General features: G+C 44.3%; 1 protein-coding gene across 1 annotated transcript in view; it reads right to left on the reverse strand.

Moving 5' to 3' along the window:
• grid2 (glutamate receptor, ionotropic, delta 2) overlaps positions 1 to 25781 on the reverse strand; it is a 470134-nt gene that overhangs the window by 81377 nt on the left and 362976 nt on the right. The window contains exons 9-11 of the mRNA XM_056418710.1: positions 20207 to 20308; positions 14560 to 14757; positions 10546 to 10858 (exon numbers count right to left, since the gene is read on the reverse strand). Of these exons, the coding sequence (XP_056274685.1) occupies positions 10546 to 10858; positions 14560 to 14757; positions 20207 to 20308 (613 nt within the window). The remainder of the gene's footprint in view (positions 1 to 10545; positions 10859 to 14559; positions 14758 to 20206; positions 20309 to 25781) is intronic.

Genomic DNA, 25781 nt, shown 5'->3' on the forward strand with positions numbered 1-25781 from the left:
CAAACTCGATGTGTGTTAACTCCCCAAGCAGCGGCCGAGTGGTGTAGAGGTACAGCCGTGTGTGAACTGGAAGTTTAATTATCTGTTCGTTTTCTTAGCCACACCGGCTGTTCAAAACAACAAAAGTGAGCCGTGTAGCAGTGGCCGAGAGGTTCTCAGCGGCGTGTTATGGTCGCGCCACTAACTGTTAGCCAAACACACCGAACACTGTGCGCAAAGAAGCAGATGGGGGGGAGTTGAAGCCCCTAACAGCGGGGGGCCGGTTAGGAGTCGTGATTGAGAGGTCAGCGGGCAATCTATGGCTGTAAAAAAAAAAACTGCCAATAAAAGGTGTTGTGAAGAAGTGTGAGTCACCGCAACCGAGAGAGGCCCTTAAGCAGGCTGACATCCGAGATTAGCCATGGACGGACACAGAGTTGCACACTCACTCACGCAATTGCTCACAACCCACTCGACCGATCGCACGATTCTCCTGGCGGAGATAAAGAGAGAGGCAATTATTTTTCTCAAAAAAAAATAAAGAATGGCAACATTGATGTGGCGAATATAGCCACATGTCCATATTCACTGCGCAACAATAAACACATTCAGACAGGCAAATGTATGCGATGAACACATGTTTTCCGACGTGGATGAATGGAGGCGATTGCACTGACATTTACAGATGCTAACTTAATGTCACTCCGGAAGGAAAAACATACAGGACATCAAACACAGACTGACTCTCAGTCATTAACAGCTCAAACTATGGGATCATATTCAGACTTGGGAAGTGATTGTTATACTTATTTGCATTGGAATCACATCTTGCGTAATGTGACCCATTTGTAGCGTCAAAAAGAGGTTCAGCAGTGTGTCATCACGTGTTCTAGCTTCCTCTCGCCAACCACATTGTTCCTTGCCCTACGTAGACACCTCTCTGAATCACTCGACCTTTTTCTACCTCGCCGTCTATTTAAATACAGAGACACCGGCAGCTTTCATGTTGGTTTGGACAATGTGAAAGTCCAAACTTTTCTACTCTATCGTTCTTTCCAACCGTCTTTATTATCACGCAGTCTGGCTGCAGCAGCCACTTTAGAGACCGACTGAACGCTAACAAGGTGTGCAGCACTTCGCTCTACCGCTGTTTTAGCTCTTTTGACGGACCCGTCTTCCATTTTGTATTTTCTCATTCTTATTCTAGCTGGCTGGAGTATTTGAGGGCTTGATGTGTGTGTGTGTGTGTGTGTGTGTGTTGCCATGTCAACTTAAATGATCACATTCATCTTACAATTATCTGGATTCACTCCAGGTAACTGAGGGACATCAAGGGTTCATGTTTTGATATGCCTTTTGTTGATGAACAAAGGGAACCGGTAGACCTTCTTTATCTTTTGTCTTTTGCTGGTCGAAGGTTGCGTCGTTGTCCGTGTCTTATTAATCCAGAGTCAGCGTGTGTGTTTCATCCATTATGTCGAGTTTAAATATACATTGTTCTTTTTTTTTCTCCCGTTTTCATACACAGGTCCCTACATATACCCATTAGATACCCCAAACAATTTAACATGAATTAAAATGCTGGGAAAAGTTACTGTGCAAAAGCATGTATTAAGAAGCAATTACACAGTTTATTCCAGCTGCACTCTGCTCAAAGCCTGACCTTTGCAGCACATTCACAGGGAAATAAACGTAACTCACTGTGTCTGTTTATCTGAGGCAGTTAACAACAGAGGGCCCAAAATAAATCAGCGTGTATTAAAATCAAAACCCCCCCTCCTCATTACTGTCCCTGCCAGCGACGGCTTCTCAGACTCCCTTGTGAAATAATCTGGGGAGAACAAGACCCGTGGACTGCAGTGTGCTTCAGAGCTGCCATGCCAGATATATATTACATGTGAGCTTCTGCCAATATCATCTCTCTCTCTCTCTCTCTCTCTCTCTCTCTCTCTCAGCGTGAGAGGACGTGAGTTTGTGGAGCAGAGGAGCACTGTTTTGGTTTAAAGGTGGTTTTTCCACATTAACGAGTGACTGGGTTAACAGGTATGTTTGTTGTGAGTGTATGTGGGTTCACCCGACTGTATGTGTGAGTGTGTGGGTTCACGGAGAGGTTGTTTTGTGTGTCTGTGTGAGTGTTAGCGGCGTGCGGCTAGCGGCGGGCTAACGGGAAGCTAGCGAGGAGCCAGTGACGAGGAGGATATGAGCTTCCTCACGCGGGCACACGGGATTCGAGTGGCGCCGAGTTTCCCGTGCTCGGAGGAGGAGGTGGGGCTGGCAGTGGGCGACGTGGTCGGCGATGACTGCGTATGGTCCGCTGCCCGTATGAACGGAGCGGTGGTTCTGTTCTTAGACAGCGTGCCAAAGGTGAACGAGGTGGTGGTGTCAGGGGTGGTCATTAGAGGCATGTATGTGCCGGTGGCGCCGCTGGCCACACCGTCGGTTTGGGTCACTGTGGCCAACGTGCCTCCTTTTATCAAAGAGGAGGTAATTTTGAAGGAGCTGGTGAAGCACGGGAAGGTGGTTTCCCGGCGGGAAGAAGGAGGTCCAGGCCAAGGGGGGCGGAGCCAGAGTCCAGCTTGGAGGAAGACTCCAACTCTGATCCACACTACAGTGTGGAGGAGATTAAAGAGTTCCTTCGGAAGACCAAGCAGACGTGGCACGTCAAGGTGGAGGACCACTTCCCGTGCAAAGATAAGTTCTTCCTGTCCGCCACTTTCCTGACGTGCAAGGACGAGAGAGGAGCCTTCACGCCACAGGAGTTCTACAGGCTCAAAAAGATCCTGTGCGACCTCCGAAAGGTGCTGCAGGTGGAGGACGAGGAGAGGAGGGCGAGAGGAGCGATTGAGTGAAGAGGAGGAGCCTGGAGCCAGAGCCTCAGCACTGGGAGGAGCTTCAGCCTCAAGATGGAGGGCAGGAGGCACTTCCTGTCCTCAATGGACTTTAGTTAAGTATCTAACATGAGCATCATGGACGTTCTCTTTTTTTCAGGATTGGCGCTGCATTTATGTTTGTGTGTTGAAAATAATTTGGTTTATTGTGGTTCAAAGTTTTCTTTGAATAAAGGTTTTCTAAAAATCAAAAATCTCTCTCTCTCTACACATAGATTACACAATCACATGCACGCACGCTGGGTCTTATGAAGCGCATCATCAGAGGAAGGAAATTCAAGTTGAAGGCCAAAAGTGTTCTCTTATGACAATACAGAGGGGTAATGTAATGCAATGGTACGTTTCAGTTTGGTAATAAAACTAGGATGCACTTGTTTTACACCAGCGCAGGAGGGCGGGGCTTAGGCGAACAGATGGACGGGCGGATGAAAGGCAAAAAGGGAGAAGCAGGGATGTGGCTGAATTAGTAACCGCTGGACTTCTGTGAGTAGTAAGAAAGTAACAGAGCAGTGGGCAGGGAGGGCGAGTGAGATCACTGGGAATGGAGAGAATAAGAAGGAAGGATGCAAATGTGACATAAACAAGAGAGCACATCGGGGGAGAAAGAGCGAAAGAGAGAAATGCATTTGATGGAACTGCTGGGAGACGGTGTCTTTTCACAGTGGCACATGTCGGCAGCCAGAAAGAGACGGCGAGAGGACGCAGAAAGAAGAGAAGCGGGTGGATAGATGGGAAGATGGCGGGGGGGGGGGCAGTCAGGAGTGATGGGCGTCCTAAAGTTGGGTCCACTTCGCAGCGGCACAACACAGTCGTGAGAGAGGGATAATGGATGAGGGGGAGACATAAAGAGCGGAAGAGAGGCAGAAAAAGAGGAGGAGGGAGCAGGAAAATGATGATAACGGTGGGCTCCCAGCAGCACGGCACAGCAGAAGCAGAGATAATGATAGAGGGAGGGACAAGAGGAGGAGGAGAGAGAGAGGGAGGTAGGGAGAGAGGGAGGGATAGAGGGAGAGAGGGAGAAAGGGAGAGAGAGACAGAGGGAGAGAGGGATATAGGGAGAGAGAGGAGACAGAGAGGGCGATAGGGAGAGAGGGAGGGATAGAGGGAGAGAGGGATATAGGGAGAGAGAGACAGAGGGAGAGAGGGATATAGGGAGAGAGGGACAGAGGGAGAGAGGGATATAGGGAGAGAGGGACAGAGGGAGAGAGGGATATAGGGAGAGAGGGACAGAGGGAGAGAGTGCTGAATGTGAACGCAACTCACATTGAGAAAACTCAGCAGTAGGTAAAAAGAATTGGAGAACGGAGAGAACTAAGGGATGAGGGGATGAAAGACAAAAGGATGGAGGAAGGAAACATAGAAACAATTGTTTTCATTTATCCATGGCGCCACAACAAGGCTGTGAAAAGAACACAGTCTTTCTCTCTCTCCTCCACAGACAGATACATGCAGGGCGAGCAGTTGGAGAAAAAAAACGGTGCGAGAGGAATTAGAAAAAGAGAGAGAGATTTTTAGAGCAGCAGATGGAAAGATGAAAGCGTCGACGACGGCCTGTGGCCCTGATTCTGAGGTGTTTGTGTATCTGAGCGAAGTTATTTTGCATACAGTGAACACAAATCCTTCACAGTGTGCGTCTGTGTGCATTTTCCCACCAAGTTGTCGCTAATTGAGAGGCAGCAGCACTCACGCTGCACGCCAAGTTCCCACGCGGTCACACACCCACAAACGCCACAGCGGCGCTGTTCTCCCCCACTGGCTGTGACCACGGTCAGGGGAGAAGCCCAGAGAGAGAGATATAAAGATGTTTCATGGAGCTCAGAGGAAGAGGGCGGCTCAACGTGTTCAATCAGGTTAAAAATATAAGTTAAAGCATCCATTCAAACACTTTGATTCATCTGAATGAGAGAAGAGAGGGAGAGGTAGGAGAGAGGGAGAGGTAGAAGGAGAGAGGAAGAGAGAGAGAGGGAGAGGTAGAAGGAGAGAGGAAGAGAGAGAGAGGGAGAGGTAGAAGGAGAGAGGAAGAGAGGGAGAGGGAGAAGGAGAGAGGAAGAGAGAGAGAGGGAGAGGTAGAAGGAGAGGTAGAATAAGAGAGGAAGAGAGAGAGAGGGAGAGGTAGAAGGAGAGAGGGAGAGGTAGAAGGAGAGAGGAAGAGAGAGAGAGGGAGAGGTAGAAGGAGAGAGAGAGAGGGAGGGAGAGGTAGAAGGAGAGAGGAAGAGAGAGAGAGGGAGAGGTAGAAGGAGAGAGGGAGAGAGAGAGAGGGAGAGGTAGAAGGAGAGAGGAACAGAGGGAGAGGTAGAAGGAGAGAGGGAGAGGTAGAAGGAGAGAGGAAGAGAGAGAGAGGGAGAGGTAGAAGGAGAGAGAGAGGGAGAGGTAGAAGGAGAGAGGGAGAAGGAGAGAGGGAGCGAGAGAGAGAGAGAGAGACGGCGAGAGCGTCTGGGAAGGATTTGGTGTGACACCAGTGTTTTGCTTTTGACGGTTCTACTCTGGCTCGAGTGCCGCTGACAAAAACTTTCGGAGTCAGGACGGGGCCGGGAGGAAGTGAGGGGGATCGGGGGAGACAGGGAGGTATCGAAAAAAGTGTCCCTTCTCTAACTCCTTTAGTTTTTCTCACTCTTCAAAAAGTCCGACTCGCATAACCGCCCCTCTCTCCCGCCGACACGTCAGCACATAGGCCGGCTTCTGTCGCCCGTTTGCACATTTCAATTACAGCAGAGTTCACAGTTCATTTGATCGCGCTGGCCACGTTAGCTTTCATCTCTCTCTCAAAATACAGCTTTGCACCAGCAAAACAAGAGATGGACAAAAAGAGTATGGTGGTTGTAGATGCTCTGTGGCTGTGGAGCAGCATCCCGGGGCGCCTCTGATGCTGTGGTTGCTGTGTCTCTACAGCGAGACGTTGTCTGTCCACTGCAGCATTGCCGTTACACTGCTTTAACCGCCGTTGCTCGTCTTCCTGGTGTTACTCATATTCCTTTGGTCTAAGAAATGATGTTTCTTTGTAGCATTTTGAGGTTTGCTTTTACTGAAATGGATTTAAAAAATCAGCTGCTTCATTAGTGAATTTAGTAATTCTCTGGATGACTCAAGCGCAGTAACACTTGGTAAATTTGATTTACCTCTCCAGTATCCGTGTAAAAAAAACAGAACAACGTTTAATCCACTTCACAGGCTGTAATTTGTGGAGCATTACCATCTTTTATGATGAATAACACTTTCATTCCACGCCATTGAAAGTGCTCTTTGTTGTTGTTGTTGTTGTTGTTGTAGTTGTTGTTGCTTTCAAGCACACGATTCTTCCCCTGCTGGTTTACAATCATCCACAGCGTCGGATGAAGTCGCCACTTCCTTATCAGCACTTCTGCTCGACGTGATGAAACTTCAGTCTGAGGGACTGCAACTTTCTTCTGAACCCACTTCTCTCCAACTCAACCAAACTGCTGCAGGCATACTTGTTTTCTGTCCTCCTGCATTATTGCATGCACCACTCCACCCCTGTGGTGGCTCATTTTAAAATCCAAAACCTGGTGTCCAAGACTGCAAATGAGTGCACATCCCCACTCCTCCAGGCCACGGCCTGTCCAGACTCTCCATGCCAGCCAGTCAATGCCATGCACTTTGCTAATGTTGTCTGCTTGGCTCCCCTAATAATGTGACCTGGTAATCACTCGTCCCAGCCTTGACTCTTTTCCCTTCTGGCTCTGAAACATCTTCAAATGACCTTCCCACCTCAGCCAGGGCTAAAGAGTAGCCCAACTCAAGCTGAAAATTAATCTCCTTCGGAAACATTTCACATCCACTATACATCATATCCTCACAACTGCCTTGACTTTACTCCGTCTCCAGCTCTTATTTAACTTCACCTGCACAGTATGTCTCTCAATAACCCTGCATTCCTGTCTATTTTCACCGGTGAAATACCCAAATCACATTGGTGGTGTTGGCGGCTTTCAGAAGAAGATGAAGGTGGAGCGCGACCAAATGGTTGGTCTCAACACAGCAGGAACAAAATGATAATCTGGATTTTCAATAGCTTACTTGTTATTTTTGGGGCAGACCTTTTGAGTGGACAGTGTTCTCCTGAAGTATTGTTTAAGTATCCTGCATATCCACCTTATTGTTATATTATACCCTTTACTCTTCTGATGTATGCTTGTAATGTTTGCATTGTATACATTTCTCCATTTCTGCTGCTTTTTCAAGGTTTGGAGGTAAACAGTCAAAGCATTTTGCTCATATTAATATTGTCTCAACCTCACTACACTGAGGTTATTATGTGTGTATGTGGTAGTTGTGACTTTTCATACATTTTTCTGTGTTCCTGCTGCACATCTTAAAGTCAATTCTTAAAACAACTGATACATTTCTGTAGCAGCTCCATGGCCACTACCCGTGGGTTTCCCCCCCCAGCACCAAGGATCAGCCCGGAACCACGAGGTTTGGTTGAAAGCCATGATTTATTTGTCAGCAACCAACGCACCAGCAGACCGCACACTCTGCGCCTCTGCTCCCCCCCTCTTCCCTCCAGCTCTGCTGCCCTTTTATATCGGCAGCATCGGCTGCTGACTGATTGCCAATTAGTCAGAGCAGCTGACTGATTGTCAACCAGCCAGCAGCCGAGGCTAGATTGGGGACAGCTGCCACAATTTCCTTCTGTCAAAGTTGCTCTTTGAGTTGTTCTTTTGTTTGAGGAGACACAGCATTAATGTTGAATAATAAAACCAAATCACACTTCTAGAAGGCCTTAGATGTAGCCGTTAACGGAGCAGATGTTGTCAGATGCACTCCCATTGTGCCTCCCTTACCTCTCTCTCGCTCCCCCTCTTGTCTTTCTCACTCTCCTCGAGACCAATTAAACATAGTTTATGGAGTATAGATATTCCCCCCACTGTTCCCGTCCCCTCTTTTGCTTCCTCTTTGTGTCTCTCCCTGCATTGGCTCTTGTACGTGCAGTCGCACAATTGACACCCAGGGACAGCCGGAGAGACCGAGGGGTGGAACTGTACCCAGGCAGACAATTGGCTGTTACCATGGTGGCCCTGATGAGGAAGAGAATTACCTCCTCCTCCTCCTCCTCCCCCTCGTACGCTTAAACAACCAGTCATGGTGCAGTTTACATCCATGTCTGTCCAAAATGTCAAGACTTTATCCTAGAAGACACATGAGTGAAATTAGCATATCGTTGCTGACTTGTTTTGTGAGTTCACAGTGACCTTTGACCCCTAACTTCTAATCAGTTCATCCTCGAGTCCAGTTAGAACGTTTTTAAGTCGAATCTGAAGAAATGTGCTCAAGTCTCGCATGAGTTATCAGGTCACAGTGACCTTGACCTTTAACCTCCAAATTACAGGTCCAGTCCAGGTGAACGCTTGTGTTAAATTCCCTCAAGGCGTTTCTGAGGTATGACATTTATGAGAATGGGACTGAAGGACGGACAGACAACCCAAAAACATCCCTCTTTGACTGTTGCCGGCGCAGAGGCATAAAGATAAGGAAGAGAGGGGATAATGAGGTGAAGAAGAAGACGGAGCGATATCTGGAGAATAAAAGAAGAGGGGACAAAACAAAACAGGATATGAAAAGGGTGAATTTGAATACAAGAAAGGTAAGTGGAGAGCAAGGAGCAGATGAGAAAGGAGGAACAATTGATAAAAGAAGGGTTAAGCGCAATCAGCGCAATCCATGATGCACACCTCCCCTCTTTCCCATCTTTGCCCTCTCACAGTCAAAGTGACACAGCCCAAAGATAAAGGCTGGCCTCTTGTTTAACTGTTCACTCCCAACAGGGATCTACAGCTCCCTCCTGCTGTGTGTGTGTGTGTGTGTGTGTGTGTGGGGGGGGGGGTCTGAATCAATGTTCCCTGAGGGTTTTACTTCAGGGGGAAGCACAATGGTCTGGAACTCAAAGGAGCTGCTGCATGAATAATCATATATATGCACGTCTGTGTTTGTAAGTTGATATGCCAGTCTTTATTCACTTTTTTGTTTAGTTTTTTTAATGTTCATGCCTAATTTGTCAGTCAAGATATAGTTTAATTAGAAAATGCATATAATTAGTCAACATGAAGAGGAGAATTCTGCTTTCCAAGGAGGTTGCTGGGATGTAAGTTGACCACAATCCTGGTGAACTTTATACTGGCGAAGGTCAGCCCACTAGGCGTGCGGTCGTCGTGAGTTCATGCTCAGTTAATTCTCTGAGAGATATTTCTGGCTCACCAAATCAGAAAGGAATTACCGGTGGCCAAATACCAAAGCTCTTCCTCACATGACCGTGAAGCACCTGATGCCACGCACAAACACTGCACACACACATTCTCAAATAATTCAAGTTATTCTCTCTCTCTCGCTCTCTCTCTCTTTCTCATGATGTTAAAATGTTAATTTACAGCTAAAAGGAGAAACGATTGTGAATATCAAACAGCAATTAGCATGTGTCATCATCATCATTACCCTACTAGCTGCAGAACAAGATGGAATGCTCATCATTTGCTAATGCAGGGTATGAAATGTTTTGTAAAGGAGCTATGAAAGAAATAACCCCACAAAATGTTGCAGAACCAATTCATCCTAAAAAAAAGGATTTCTGCGGGTCCGGCAACATGATAGTGAGAGCACACTGTGCTCGTTGCAATACTTATTATTTTATTACGCTGCAAACCACCTACACAGACACACCATGAGCCAATAAATAAGAACAGATTCATTGTCTCTGTTGTTCTAAAGTCAATGGAGATACTCGAGGAAACACACAAAGCGGTTGGAAAACAGACACAGTATTATTTGTTCCCCTGCTCCCATTGCCCTCTCCTCTCCCCGTCATGGCTGTGTTCCTTCACTGATGGAATTTAAATCCTTCCCTGGGTCTCAATTGTCTGATCTCACACCTGAGCACGGCCCGGCGGATTCTGGAAAATCTTTTGGGTAGAAAACCCAGGATGAGGTTATTATCCCCCAATCAATCCATGTGGAACAAAACCTCCCCCTCCCTTTTCTTCTCATTTGACTATTGTGCTCCAACAAGAAAAGCTCAATCCACAATTATGACACCCAAATGACAACTATTATCAGATGTTTGACATTAGACTGCTTCAACAATAACACTTATTTTCTTCTATGCTTCCCCTCCCTCCCATTATCTCTCCAACTTTACCTCTCCACCTCTACCTGAGAGATAGACCCTGCAAATGTGTCGCTGAAGTTCATATCCCCAAAGGCAAAATATTAAACAACAACCCGAGTGTGCTCCTTCTGGTCGCCAGCTGTGGTGAGACTCATACACTCTAAAAATATTTCTGAGAACCCCATAATTATAGGAATTGACTTACTCCTTTAAAAGGCAACAAAAGAATGAGCAGCTTGAACAGGTGCCCGCCAGCTGCTAAAGCCAACCGCAGTTTCACCCTGGAGCTTTCTCCACTTGCTGATTAGCTTTTTTGGCACTGTGTGATATCTCCTACTTGGGAGTGTGCTTACAATCGGCCTTTTCATAGAGGTTGATGGATAGAGGTGATAAGTGATGATTGGGAGAAAAGCCCACTCATTCGGCCTTTACACGTCTTCTCACACAGGTATTCTTACAGTAAGTAAACAAAAATACGTGTTCTTGTTTTGCCAAAAGACTTGTCGAGAAAACATGAATTATACTCATTGTCAACTTTTAATATCCCATTTCTTCCCTTACCTTGTTGCACAAAGGAGCCGTACACGAACCACATGGAATTATACAGCGTGGTCGAGGACACCGAGCCCATGGGGAGCCGGGGCGGGTTGAGCCAGTTGAGCAAGTACACCAGGATGCCGACGAGGAGCACGGTGCCCGCGATGCACGCCCACAGCGACAGGTCGAAGGGCGCCAGGCAGGTGAATATGTCCACGGTGCGCTCGGCCTTGCGCAGCAGAACGCCCACAGAATAATCCATGTAGCGTGTGGTGAAGTCCACGACGCTCTCGCGCTCAGACGTGATGGTCAGGGCGGAAAGCCCCACATCGGCTCGCTGGAAGAACAGAGGAGTTTCAAGAGTCAACGCGAGGAACAGCCTCTGAGAAATGCAATGGGTACGTGGTCTCAGTCCTGCCTCTGTTTCTTCCCACTGCCCAAAAAGATGCATTCATGTGCGAAGACGTTTCACTGTTACATACGGAACATCTGAGCTGGTGATCGACAAACCAAATTAGTTCTCCGGGGAAAGACTCGATAATTCTAGTTTTTCTTCAACGGTGAATGGAAACATGTGTAATTATGTTCCAGAGCTGTGCCTGAGTACAGACAGACGCTTGGGAGATAACGCATTGATGGGAATTGATGTTGTGGAAGCATGAACTCGAGAAAAACAACTGCACACGGGAATGACCATGTTGATATTTTTAAATCAGGGAAGGGATGGACGTTTAGTTCATTCAGAAATGTTACCTTGCAATTATTTTCAAAGTTTGTTACAGGCGCAATATACGACATTCAGAGCCTGAGACAAACTATTTTCCGTGTAAAGATATAGTCGAGTAACATCTATCGCTGCAGAAAACGAAGTCGCTCTCCCCACGTGTGTGTTGTTATCCGAGGCGTCCTCACGTATGGATATTCCTTTAATGTTTCTCTGTTTTTCCTCTCTACTGTGCACAAGTATGTAGGTACTGTCTTGTAAGCCCCATGTAATACCCAGCACGGACGGCACGTCTTTAGACATGCTTGTTAATCGTGCATTGATTCAAAGCCTTTCTCGTCATTTGGAAGACAGCAAATGACTGCTTTAATTATCACATGTAAAGACTTTATTTGACAAAAAACTGTGAGTGAATATGTCTGCCAAGAAAATTAGGCTGAGCTTAGCTTAAATGCAGACACAATAATGGCTAATTAAAATGTGTTCGGTCCCCAGTGTTTGGCTACCAGCTGTAGACATCTGCTTGTAACACAACAAGGATTTAAGATGCTGTTGTGAGTGTGCACATTTGTGTTTGAACGTTGGTGATAAATACATATATATAAATATATATATATATATATTATAAAATTGCCCGACTCAACTAGAAACAACTGATTGAAACTATTAAGGGGATTCTGCACTCTTGCATACTTACAATATCCACACACACGTACGCACACACAAAACAAGCACACTTTTAAATCCACTGTAGGCAAAATAATATATAAAATCTGCTAATTTCACAGTTGAGTGAGGAAACAAAAAGCCTAAATGTGCAGAAATTGTCACGTAAACTGCATAAGAAGAACATTTGGAGAATGCCTGCAGGATGCCTGTTGGTTGAGACGAACCAATGATACGCATGCAAATATGCAAGTGTGTGTGTGTGTTTGTGAATAGAGATGAATTACCATAGTGACTGCTGCGGTCAGTCAACATGACAATTCAAACTTACAGATTGCACTGGCTAATAATTATCTGGTACAATTAGGTTTGCGGCGAGATAAACCTTGTTGCTGACAGATGGGGAAAACACAATGTTCAGTTTATTTACAGCCTGTGCTTGTCCCTGCCTCTTCGCATAAATATTCACATACGCATGTGCGTGAAGTACTTCTTTTGTTAGTTGTTGTATTGTCGTAGACAAGGTCAAAGGAAGTGTAACAGTGTTGGAAAAACATATTGAAGCCAGACATACGGAAGAAAGAAAATAAGAAAGGACAACTTCTGAGAAAACATTGCTGATAATAAAAAGAGACATCCTTGACCTACGGTGTGTGTGAACCAAATATGAAGAAAGCATATTCAAGGAGAACATCAAAGGAGAGTGCACACACATATGAACAAAGTCGGTAATGGTAATTATAGACCAGCTGTGTCTTTATTCTATGCACATATAAGAGGGTTGTTGGATGAGACTTCACTCATGCTATAATAATTATATTTCTATTGTTTAATTGAGCTAAAAGGGAGAGTAATCTGTGCTCTATTCGGTTTAATCTCGCGTCACAATCGCATTTTGGTTTCACAATTTCTCTCGCTGACCTTGCATTGACCTCTAACGGCTTTAACTCTGTACCATGAAAACATATTTCTTTAATTCTGCTTCTATTTATTTAGGTTTTGAAAGGAAAAAAGACCCCATGGTTGTCATGACTAACCCTAACCCTTGTTGCATTTCAGAAATTATTTTGATAAAACTGACACTCAATGAATGTTTTAAGAGATAGTGAAGGTCTGGGTTACCATGAGCTAGCCAGTACATGCAGATGTTTCCATAGAGTATTTTTCTGCAGCAAAATAAAACAAGCTTCTTTTCTGCAGCAAAAGAAAATACATGAGAGCAAAAACATCTTGCATCTGCTAATAGCTCTGTAACTTTTCAGAGAGATATTGATCACCAGTCCTCGTTGAGTGATTGTGTCTTAAAGATGAGAGATGAAATTCTGAATTATGGTCATCACTCAGAATGGACACATCTGTAAAGGTCCTTTTTCTTTCATTAATTTTTGCTGCTGGCGAATTTTTTTCGGGGGTAAACAGCCCACGATGAACTGAGAGATTACAATGAATATATTCAGTATGTTGGCCAAATAACGTCAGATATTTAGAAGCCTGCTGTTTGCCAATGGCTACTAGAAACGCAGAATGGACAAACAGACAAAGGGAAACTTGAGCAGAAAAATGAGCAGAACAGAAGATTGATCTCAGAAGGTTATCTCAAGTAATCTGTTTGCCATGGTGGCTACGATAAAGTTAAAGTAATTATCATCCAACCGTACCAATCAAACTGCAGACCTCTCCATCAGCGAGAGATCCACATCTATAGCTTCACGATCTCTGGAGAAACGTCATTGACACTTTTTACGACTGCTCGCTGTCATCATCTGGAGTCTTTGTGTCTTGTTTCCTGTCTTATTTTGAAGTCCCTGTTCTTGAGTCATCTGTTTCCCTGCACTTCCTGTCCCTGTGATTATCTGCCCTGTCCCTGATTGTTTCCTTCTGTGTGATTGCTAGCCCCGCCCTTATTGTGTCCACCTGTGTCTCGTTCCCTGTGGCCAATGACCTGCACCTGCCCTGTATATTTCAACCCTGTTTGTCTCATTCAGCAGTGTTGGTTCCTACTGCTTAGTGTGTGTTTAGTTAGTGTGTGTATTTAGTGTGAGGGCGACCGAGCGAGCCACCGGTTTTGAATAAAAAGATTACATTTTCTGTGGAACCTTATTGGCGTTTGGGTCCTATCTCTCTCTCTCTCCTGATACTCGTTGACGCGGTTCAAGTGTCTGCCCGAATGTATGCTTCGAACACTTGAAGACACCTGAAGGTAGTCAAATCATTAGAAAGCTGCACTGTTTTCATTTGCATTGTTTTTTTTACTGATATGCAATTTGACAATCTCCGAGTGTCTAAATATCTCGCTCAAATTTAAAGAGGTTAAAGTCAGCCCGACGGTAGCCTAATGCAATATTTGCGTATGAAGTGACTGTTTTTTAGTGGGAGTGTTATGATGGGACTCCAGACTGTGCAGACCTGAAGGAAGCTATAGTCCTATTTAGCATAAGTGATGCCGATGGCAACTGTCTACTTGCATGCCTTCTTCTCCTCCTTGTGTATTCTTATAGTGACTGTGCTTAAAAAAGCAACACACTCCCATTTCCATATTTTCTCTGCGGGCTAAATCCTGATTTATCCGACACGTGTCATTGTTCTTTAATGTTTAATCTTATTGTGAGTGCGTGTTGGTGCATGCATGGGACTTATTTCCTCCTCACCTTAAAGACCAATTCGCCCATCAGTCCGTTCCAGTGACTGTCGGGCTGCAAGCTGCCGTATTTGTGGTCGGGAGTGACGTAGATCTCGTATTTAAAGCCCAGGTAGCTGGAGAGCGCGTCCAGGACGTCGATGGAGAAGCCCTGGTACTTTTTCGGCTTTCCCAGAACATTCTCTGACACCATTACAAACGGCTCCTCCTGCAAGGCAAAGACAAATCAAGTGTGTCAGCTAGACCAATCGATGCGCCAGTCATTCAAGCATTAAATCACCAAATTACTCAAGAGGCCGTTACACCACCGCAAATGCTCATCTGAGAGGTTGGTGGCATGTCAGCGAGAGCCAACGTTATGACGACAGTGCAAAGCGGTCACGCTCAAAACGTTCTTATTCACAATACAGGCGTAATTCTTAGTATGTTTACAACTTTCATTACACGGCAAAAAAGATGTAACAATAATAATGTTGTTAGACACAACATAATATTCAGTTTCCCTTTGGAGTTATATATATATATTTTTTTTTACACGTGGATGATTGAAAAAATTTCCTAACTAACGAAATCAAAGCCTTTTAATGTCTGAAGGCCTGTATGGTTTACATGGATATTACCTTTACACTGACACATTGCTGTATTTGAGAAGATAACATTACCCCCCCTTGCCCCCCGACGCTTAATATGCATTCCCATCCTATGTATTTAGGGTGAACATGGGATTTGCCTCCCCTCTCACATGTGAAATGCCACAGCAGGGAGAACATCTGCATCACATCCAGCTCTCTTATACATGCAGGTGCATCCTCCATCCCTAGTGCAACACACAATACTAACAACGTGGAGACTCATTGAACATTGCTTCATGTCACTTAACTACGCTGTACTTAACAAGATTGGAAAATGAAACTGAACTAAATACCACTGGTGGAAATATGTATACAAAAAATAAAAAAAATAGTTCTGCCTTCTGTTCTTGAGAAGGCAACTTGTAAATGTATAAAAACAGATGCTTAAGACATGCTTTGCTTTATATCTGTCAAAGTGTTACCTTTGCGCTATCTTTTTTATTTTCTAGATTACAGGAGGAACACAACATGTTTTGGTTGAGCTCCCAAAGTTACATACTGCTTTCTTTTCATTAGCAGAGGGAACCTTGCTTAATAATTCATTTAAATATCGCATATTTAACATTTTTAAGTGAATTGAAATGTCGGAAATCAATAATCGCGCCATGCATTATAGCAGATTAGTTTTTTTATTGGGTCATTTTAAAATGTGCTTTGGACTGGCTGAACCTCTTGTTTATCAATATTTCCATGGCATCTGAAGGGCAGCAATGATGAGGTAAAATGACATCCAACTGCACTGACATTTTAGGCAATTAAAGCAACACATGGCAAATAAAATAGAGGACAACCTTTATTTACTTTATTTCCACACAGACATGTTCTCTCTTCACTCCCTTTCTGCCTCAGCCCTCTTTTTCTCCCTTCTTTAATACATCCCTATTGATGAGCCAAATGTTTTTGGCCAATATGTCTCTCAGATTTATGAAGGCCTGTGTGCCATCGACTGGACACTGGCTGCACATTAAGCACCGACACATATGCATGCAGCCAATGCTGCGTGTTAGCGTGGCGGTTTCTAATTCTTGCTCGCTGCCGCTGTTCAATAAGCCATTAGGCAGTGAGTGGACATGCATGGCAAGTCCCTCTCTCAGCACAAGCATCCATCCATCAGGGCAGGAACACCCACGGACCTACACACCCATGCATACTGAATGACACCCGAGCATCACCACCAAGCGTCCCTATGCGGGTTCTTTACACCTTTCTTTACGCCTCCGTCTACTTCTCTGGCTCAATCACATAAACTGAAGGAAAATAAACTTGGATTGGCTATTAGTTCATTTCACAACTTCAAGGATCTCATAATTTATTGAAGCACTATTTAAGTGTACTTTTTGGGGCCCAAATGGTATCATGTGATGTTGTAATTACACAATTTGGCCACATTTGGCTTGGTCAAGGGGCATGGTATGTGTGTGGCAAGCAATTAAAGAAGAACAACATTAAAGACATTTAGCAACAATGACCCAAGAAGGAAATGGCTTTACAAAGTACCAAAAGGAAGGTATTATGTTTCCCGTTGGGTTTTCACTTAATGATTGTATATTAAATCAACACCATATGAGTCACAATTGAAAAACAGCGATGACTCATTCCATTCCATTTTGCCCTCTTTATGTTTTCCCAATAACTATTCAGTTGTCACAGGCGCTGTGATTTGCAGTGAAAGCCCACCTGTTCATAGTCTCCACATGAATGCATGAACACAGGCCCACCGACACAACGTGGCTGGCTCGCAGTGGAACACAGAACCAACGGCAGCGGCAGATCAATACGGGACAAGAAACTGCAGTGGCGTGAAGGTGTGTGTCTGTGGGGGGCGGTGTGTGTGAAAGTCTCATTATGGTCGAGGAGTCCCTCGTGTCTCGAAGCCAACACACGATTTTAGCTTCGCTCGCTGTTCTTTGGCGAGGGCAAAGGTTGTTTGACACGGATGTCATTTCAAGTTGGCTGTACATGACAGCTCCCTCCTCCACTTAGACGTCAACTCTAACCATTCCTACACTTGTTGGACTGTCACTGGTCTTTTCCTTTGTCTTGAATCTTGTAAAACATGGGAGCTGTTGGGGAAGCAATTCTCAATTCTCTCTGAAACTATCAAGCCAGGTATGTGTTTTATATGAATCTGAAGTAAAAGAAACAAGCCATGCAGTTACAAAGAAATGCATTTATGATATCAGTTTTGAATGAGTTAAGTTATGACCTTCGAAGGGCAGCGACTCATGGTGTCCTCTAAAGACGTGTTATTCACTTAGCTTACAGGTTGGTCTTGCTTTGAGCTGATAGGCTAAACGGTTTTCAGACTGAAATCTTGTCAGAAAAAATCACCTTCTGAAGATGTAGTCTGGCTTTATAACGCTAATCTCTCTCTCTCTCCCGTCTCTTCTCCCGCTCTATGTTGTTATTTTGCATTCTGTTCCGTTACCCGTCCACCCACCGGCTGTGATACACACCATTTGGTATCTTTCCGCGTCCCCAGCTTTTCCCAAACATGTCTGCTCACCTCTTCTCTCGCCATCCATTGGAGCTACAATGCTTCCCACTTGTCATCCTTGCTATACTACCTCACATTCCTCAATATCTGGCGATCCTTCTCTTCCATCTCCTCTTTCTCGTCTTCCCGCGATTGCTCCCATCTCACGTTCACCTCACCCCTCCTCCTGCTTCCTTTCCTTTCCTCTACTCTAATTCCTTTGGTGCAAGTTCATCCCCTGTGTCCTCTTGACTGAAAGTACCACATGTGGTCGCAGGACCGATTGGGTGTTTTTGGAGACGTGATTAAGACAGGAAACGACAATTGTACCACAAATACTTAAGTAATGGCATTTGAAGTGTCCTCTGAGGGACTGTTGGGCATGACACTGGCATGTGGTGATTTGTGATGGTGAGCATATTTAAAAGACTGAGGATTTGTCTGTTAAATTGTTGATTAGATTTCACATTGTTGTAAAAGTTAATTATCCCTGAGTCTCAAGTTTGATAACGATAGGGGATATATACATAGAGAAGTACCCAGACAAGCAGGTAAGTACCTGTGATTATATACATACTGTGTCATATACATTCCTCTTCCAACTGTTTAACAGGTCCAACCTTTGTATCAAGTAAAGGTAGTCGTAAGTCTCTGCTGTGAACTTTTCGGGGTGTACCTGTGTTGTATTCCCCTCTTCCTTGTTTTCTTTCATATGTCTACTGACTTTATCGAATGAAGGCATGCCCCCCCCCCCCACCCAATAACATCATTAAATCCAACTGTGACAAAAACAATAGAATGCAAGCTTATTAATAACCATAATGGATCATGATAGTCAATCATTCTCAGTCATCACAACAGTTGTGCTTACTGTGTGCCTCGTCCTCTTTCAAAGTAAACCTTTTCGTTATTTCAGGGAAACACTGAGCATGCTTTTAACATGAAATTATTATTTGTTTCAGTAAAAAGGAACATCCTCTGCCTTTGGCTGCAGTATATGTTCACAGCTTGCTCCTCATACATGGGGAGAAGAAGCAAAGCAATGTTGGCACAATTAAGGATCAGAGGGCATTATATAACATGAACACAAATCCGAAATAAAAATGAAAACTGAGATGCTGAGTTAATTCAAACTGAATGGGGAACATATGCAAGTCAGTGAGTGATAATTTAATGGCCGCCTGATCGGTGCGTCTAAAGAAAATCCACTTCCTGTCTGTTACACATTATTTTAATCCAACCGTTTCAAAGCTCCAAATTAAATTCACGCTTTCAAGTTATCAATTTATTTTACCATCATGGACACACAAATGCTGTGATGTGGCCATTCCATGGAAACATCCATTGAATAATTTATACATTCCCAGCAAATCAATAGCATTGATTTCAATTCACGAACCCTAATAGTGGTATGATCTAATTGCCAATTAACTAATCGATAAGTATTCAACAGTGTGGAATAGAAGGAGCAGACCCGTGTACAGGTTAATCTCCATTTTCGTGTACACACACGCTTGTTTGTTTGTGCCCGTAACAGCACAGGAGTCACTCTGCATGGCACCGTGTGAGACAACTGCACATTACACACAGAAAGCAGTTATATCAGAGCAGAAAGAGCCCACGGCAACACGGAAACAATCTGTTCCAAAGGTCCCTTTAGACATCACACACCCACACACACACACATAGGATTTTCCCTCTAACCATTCTCACATCAAAGAAGAAAACAAGAACAAGAGCACAGTACATCTGGGCAGCATGGACATCTCATGATATTTATATCTATTTTCACCTTGAGGTCATGAGGAATCAGTCATCTGGGGTTTCACACATTTACACAAGCAGGTACATAATATTAAGGGTAAAGAGGACAATAGATGTGCACGTACGGTACACCTATAATGAGACCTATAATGAGAGAATACACAGTCCATATTCTACTCCCTTTTATCGATGATGAAAAAAAAGAAAAAATGGATAGTCACAAAGATGTCTCGCATTATCTCTTTCTTCTCTGCTTCTCACTTCAAAGACGGGATATGAAGAATTTACAGACGTGAAACTTTAAAACACTCACGGGATGTTCTCAAATCGATGCTGCAGGCGAGACAGAAAGAGCCGGAGTCCCACTTTCATCAAGTCTCCAATGTTCTCTGTCATCTGGCTTGTCAAATGTCAAAATGAAAGCTAATGCAATGATGATGGGTCGGCCCATTACTAAGCTCATCTTCTTCCATTTTCGCCTTCTCTGACTCCTTGCTTTCCTCTCAACACTTCTCATAAATGTTGGTCTCCCCCAACACATCCTGTCCCTCTCTACGTCTCCACAGAGACATCGCTGAATGGTGGGCAGAGAAATATCCAAAAGGACGGAAATACAAGAAAGTAAAAGGCTTAAGTCTGCCATGCCAGCAGTAGTCACAACACTCTTTGATTGCTTTTAGTGAGCAGCTGGACGAATTTCAAGGAACAATGAAAGAGGTCTTTGATTGTGTTATGAATGGCCGATTTAAAATCACAGACTGATAAAAACAAAACAAAATACTCACCAGAACAGTCACGACTCGTAGCACCACTCCTCTCATGTTGTTTTCCAATTTCCTGTCTGTTAGCGTGCCGTTCAAGCCGTGGACTGGGTCCCACGTTGCTAGCTGCAATGTGAACACACACACACACACACAAAATCATACACGTTAGATTCCCGGACATCGTGGACAGTGGGTGGGGTGGAGTGGGTTAACTGAGCGATACATGGCAGACATCATTGTGACCCAGAAGGAATACTTCTTTAACGAAATAAGAGGTGAAATGAGATGTTAATGCACTGTAACAAAGCACAGTAGACTTGTACCTGTAAACACAAATATCTACTAAACACCTTATATTTCAATGTCCTTTCTATAAAGCGCCACTTTAAACATTTTCCCCTTGAACACACCCAGGTGGGCCCCAGGTGCACTATGCGCTGTATCTGTGGAAATTATGGTAATTTTATTCAAAGGTGTTTCATGAATTTGACCCAGACTTTTATGTCTATCACATAAACTTCCCCTCCTTTCCACCCGGACCACATTATTTTAAGTCTCGAATAATATTTCCTTCATCGGCTGCCTTCTGCTCTCAATAAGTCATTGTTTTAAGATTGAGCTTCTTTCCCTGTAGAGGTAGGAGAGAGAGGAACAAAGAGTGCATTTAGCTGACCGCTGTGCAAAGACCAACACGCACTAGCACACTCGCAGACTGTGATACACACTAAATTGTATGGCTTGATTTTTGCTGGAAGAAAACACAAACACATCAGAGAGGCAGAGGGCATGCTGCAGAGGGAAATATGGGATAATCCATTTCTCATAAAGCCTACAGTTACTGTAGGCTTGGAGTTATTGTTGAACGTCTTATTCTCTGCCAACTCTGCTCAATTCCCTTTTGGGACTAATACCTCCTGTGACACTTATAGCGAAACTGGTTTCTGTTTTACGCAGTTAGGGAACATCCCATATCCTGTTTGAGGTATTGTTGACAGTATAGAAAGCAAGGGAAGCTGCCATTCTGCTGGCATCCCTTTGCTAGTCAGGAGCAGGGTTTGTCCTGAGACACCCCCAGAGTAAGAGTCTTTCCGACATATTTTCAGCAACCTGGCCACCACTCAATGATATTGTTTTTATTTATATCAGTTTGTATTTATTCAGCATATTTTAACTTGCACTATTTGATGTCTTCTTTCTTTCTGTCGACATTCATATTTAATGAGCATTGTCTAAGACCTAAGGGATCCTGAGATTCAAGCGCCAACCTTGCATATAATAGTATAAAGACCTCAAAACCAGCATACGTATAAAAAAATAAAAATAAACGGCTGCAGTTCTGCTCCCGGTTCACAAATCACAGGGAAATAACAAGTGCGAGCTCGACCCTCCCTACGCACTCGCAGCTGAGTGCTTGCTCGTCCGTCGAGTTGACTTTTGGGACTTTGGAAGTGGGGAATGGAGTACACAGTGTCTGACGTCTGTGTCCCGAGAGTTAACAATGCTCATGTTCCCGTCTGAGAACACCAGTGTCGATGTGCGGTGCACGTAAAAGGTCAAGACATTACATCCCTCGGAAGGCCCTGCACACCCACCAGATTAAACCTCAGGACTGAGTAGGTTTACACAGCCGGTTTGACTGACACTCTCTGACTTCTTCTGGCTTTATTGACCAGTTCGGGGCGGAAATATGAAAAAATGTGCCTTCTTTTTTTTTTGTACATCCAGTCCGGTGACCTGACATCATTTCCCATAACGCTACATCCAGCTTTAATGTGAGCAGAGGTCTGACCTGTGAAACGCCTGTGAGGGTGTGCGGGGAATTTCACTCTGATGTATCCTTATCATGTCTTATTGAAATTATCATTCAAATTCACTGATAGTCTTTTCGTCTGTCTGCATTTATATAACTCTGACACACTCAGCCAGGTATGTTCCATGTTATCCTCGTTTCAGCCTGGGAGGGGAGATGTGGAGCTAGAATCTGAATCCGGCTCCTCTCCCACACATTCAAAATATGCATCCGGTATTTTTGTTTTGTTCTCTACTTTACTTCATGCAGGAAACAGACATTTGTAATATTTAGTTTCTCAGAAGATGAGCCAACTAAGGTTCATTCTATAACACCGAAGAAGAAAAAACTACTGTTGTATTCTGCTTACTACAAACCTATTATTAAAACTGAATGTGTGTGTGTGTGCGCCCTTCTTGCAACTCACATATGCCGACAACCATTCCCGTTTTTTAAGTGAACGCATGTGTGTGTGCAACATGCAAAATATAGAAAGTGAAGACAGACAAGATGCAAACACTAAATATGCATGTATCACTCGGTTGATACCTGACGAAAATAATATATATACATATATATATATATATACATCTTTCTGGCTCTGTCCACAGACCTGCTCGTCAACCCACAGACTCTCCTTCACTTTTGCCACCAGCCTAAAGGTAAGACACAGGACACCTGCGTGGGTCAAGTGTCTTGCCCGAGGACACAACGACATGGACGAGCGGAGCCGGGGATCGAACCGCCGGTCCTATGATTGAAGGACGACCCAACTCGACCACTGATCCACAGTCACGCATTCTACCGGACTCATTTTTGTGGTTTACCTGGTCGTGTAAATATGTCTGAAGCAGTCGCTTGCAGCTCATGCCAGGCTTAGTCAGCAGTCACATGACGGTATTAAACCGTCTATAGAATATATTAACAAGAAAGTGTCAATCACTGCAACCACATACAGTCATAAATTAGCACTAAAAATGATTAGACTATAGGGTCCAGTGGCATTCAAGATTAGCCGTGGACAGACAGACACAGTATCTCCTGCCATGGCAGAGATAACAACAATAAATAAGAGAAACCGGGAGAGGCGTGGGTACAAACAAGATACTGCTCCGTGGCTAGCAGCGGTGATGAGAGACATGCTAGAAGGTGCAGCAACACTGGCAATGTGCTAATTTTCACAACTTAATTGTGACCAAGAAACAGGTAAACACAACAATGCACGCTCGTTAGCACAGAGGCCACCAGGTCAACACGCATACCCATTCCATCACACAGGTACTAAACATAAACAGGCCAGGAGACGGATACATGGCTTACTGAAGGACACACAAGAGACAACACGGGCACACAAAGCCTTGATTGGTGATGCTCCATCATATCTTAAGGAGCTTGTAGTACCATATTGCCCCACTAGAGAGCTGCGCTCACTAAATGCGGGGCTACATGTAGTTCCTATAGAGTCTTAAAAAGTAGGATGGGACCCAGAGCCTTTAGTTATCAAGCTCCTCTTTTATGGAACCAGCTTCCACCTTCAGTCCTGGAGGCAGACACAGTCACCTCATGTAGAATAGACTGAAGACTTTCCTCTTTGACAGAGCTTATAGTTAGGGCTGAATCAGGTTCACCTGGTCCAGCCCCTTGAGATGCTGCTATAGGCTTATAGCTGCTGGGGGACCTTTAGGATACACTGAGTACCTATCTCCTCTTTTCTTCCTCCTTGTGGATGAATTTTCATCTCTCCATCTCACATTACTAACTCTGCTCTCTCCACGGAGTCCTTTTGACTTCATGTCTCATAGGGTCATCAAACCCTTTGAGACGTCATAGATCCTATCTGCCTGATGGAGCATCGAGGTCTGGACCGTGGGATGCCTACTACCAACTATGCCATGGCCCAGCTGAGACTCCGACCACTGTTGAGACTCCGCCCACTCCTCCTCTCTACCTCCATCTGCCTGATGGATCATGGAGGTCTCCATCGTGGAATATGCCTACTATGAACTATTCATACACTCTGTCATATTCATTGAATGTATTCTAACTCTAAATCTGTCCTTCTGTACACATTACATCTATTGCACCTGTCCATCCTGGAGAGGGATACTCCTCTGTTGCTCTCCTGAAGGTTTCTTCCCTTTTTTCCCCCTGAAGGGTTATTTGGGAGTTTTTCCTGATCCGATGTGAGATTTTGGGGCAGGGATGTCTATGTGTACAGATTGTAAAGCACTCCGAGACAAATTTGTAATTTGTGAAATTGGGCTATACTGTACAAATAAACTGAATTGAATTGAATTGAAATTGTTGTGAAAAGTCAAAACAGGGGGTAAACACAGCATGACAAGTGCAAATTGAACAGTGTGTACTCTATAAGCCCTTTCAGTTGTTTACTTCCTGAAATATTGAGCCTTGCCTTTTAATAGTGTGACATATTTGTAGCAAAGCCCCGTGGAAAAGGTAATGAAGAGTGAAATGTACAGTAAGTAAGTGAGCCGTGGCCACCCAAAGCCCGTTGTATTCCACCCATTTGACAAGCCGTTGAGCTGAACCGCCCAAACCCTTATATTTAAAGTCAGTGTGAATGTACACAAGTAAGATTTAGAGCGAATGGAAGGAACACAATCAAAACACCGTGGTTTTGTTTTATTTATCAGTGTTTCCAGCACTGCCTCTGGAAGAGAATAATGGCTTTCTGCTATCAATTCACCCTTAAGCAAGGCACTTTATATTGATCTGTACCGTGTGAATAAAACAAGAGTTCCTATTAAAGGCATCTGTTCCGTTGACGTCCCTCAGCCACAACGTTCGAACTTAATGCTGCACTTTCCCACCGTGAAAAGAGAACACAAGGAATAACAAAGGAGATTCATCAATGATCATTCTGCAACGCCCTGTCATGAAAAAGTAGTCGGTGCTGCATTTCCCATGGTGTCAATAATATGAGGGGGAATGCATCAATCAAAATGGTCAAACGCTACGGTTATCACGGAGGCTATCAATCAGGGGCCGGCTGGCTTTGCATCAGGATCGCACACTCAGTCATTCGCAGACACATGCAAACGCACACATACTGCACACACATAATGCACACACACACATCAAGTTTCAAGTTTCAAGTCTTTTATTGTCAGATACACACAGGATGGACAGGGTCAGACAATTCTTAGGACAAGGCCCCACAAGGCCCTACACAACAACGAACATAATATAATGCTTAATGCTCACACAAATGCACACATAATGCACACACATGATGCACACACATAATGCACACATGATGCACACACATGATGCACACAAATGATGCACACACATAATGCACACACACAATGCACACACATGATGCACACACTTAATGCACACATGATGCACACACATAATGCACACACACAATGCACACACACAATGCACACACATAATGCACACACACAATGCACACACAATGCACACACACAATGCACACACCCAATGCACACACACAATGCACACACACGTGCACACATAATGCACACACAAATGCATTCAAAGTAAGATCTCATTTTACTCTCAGTGGATTAACCGTGGAGGATACATGGCGGATTAAATGATGACTAAATGAGTCACTGACAGATATTTCGGTGTGGGTTCTTTAAAGGCTTTCTGGAGGTGATGGAGAATCATCCAAATAGCTCCTTGTAAACATCGTACTGTATGAAGACGTCTTCTGCTGTTGGAGACACACACTCGTCCTCCTGAAGGCCAATCTGGGTACGTCCCCTTTTATTTTCAGACATTTCTTTAAAGTATTTAAAGATACTAGCTCTTGGA

The sequence above is a fragment of the Pseudoliparis swirei genome, chromosome 7 (genome assembly GCF_029220125.1).
Source record: "Pseudoliparis swirei isolate HS2019 ecotype Mariana Trench chromosome 7, NWPU_hadal_v1, whole genome shotgun sequence".
Classification (NCBI taxonomy): domain Eukaryota; kingdom Metazoa; phylum Chordata; class Actinopteri; order Perciformes; family Liparidae; genus Pseudoliparis; species Pseudoliparis swirei.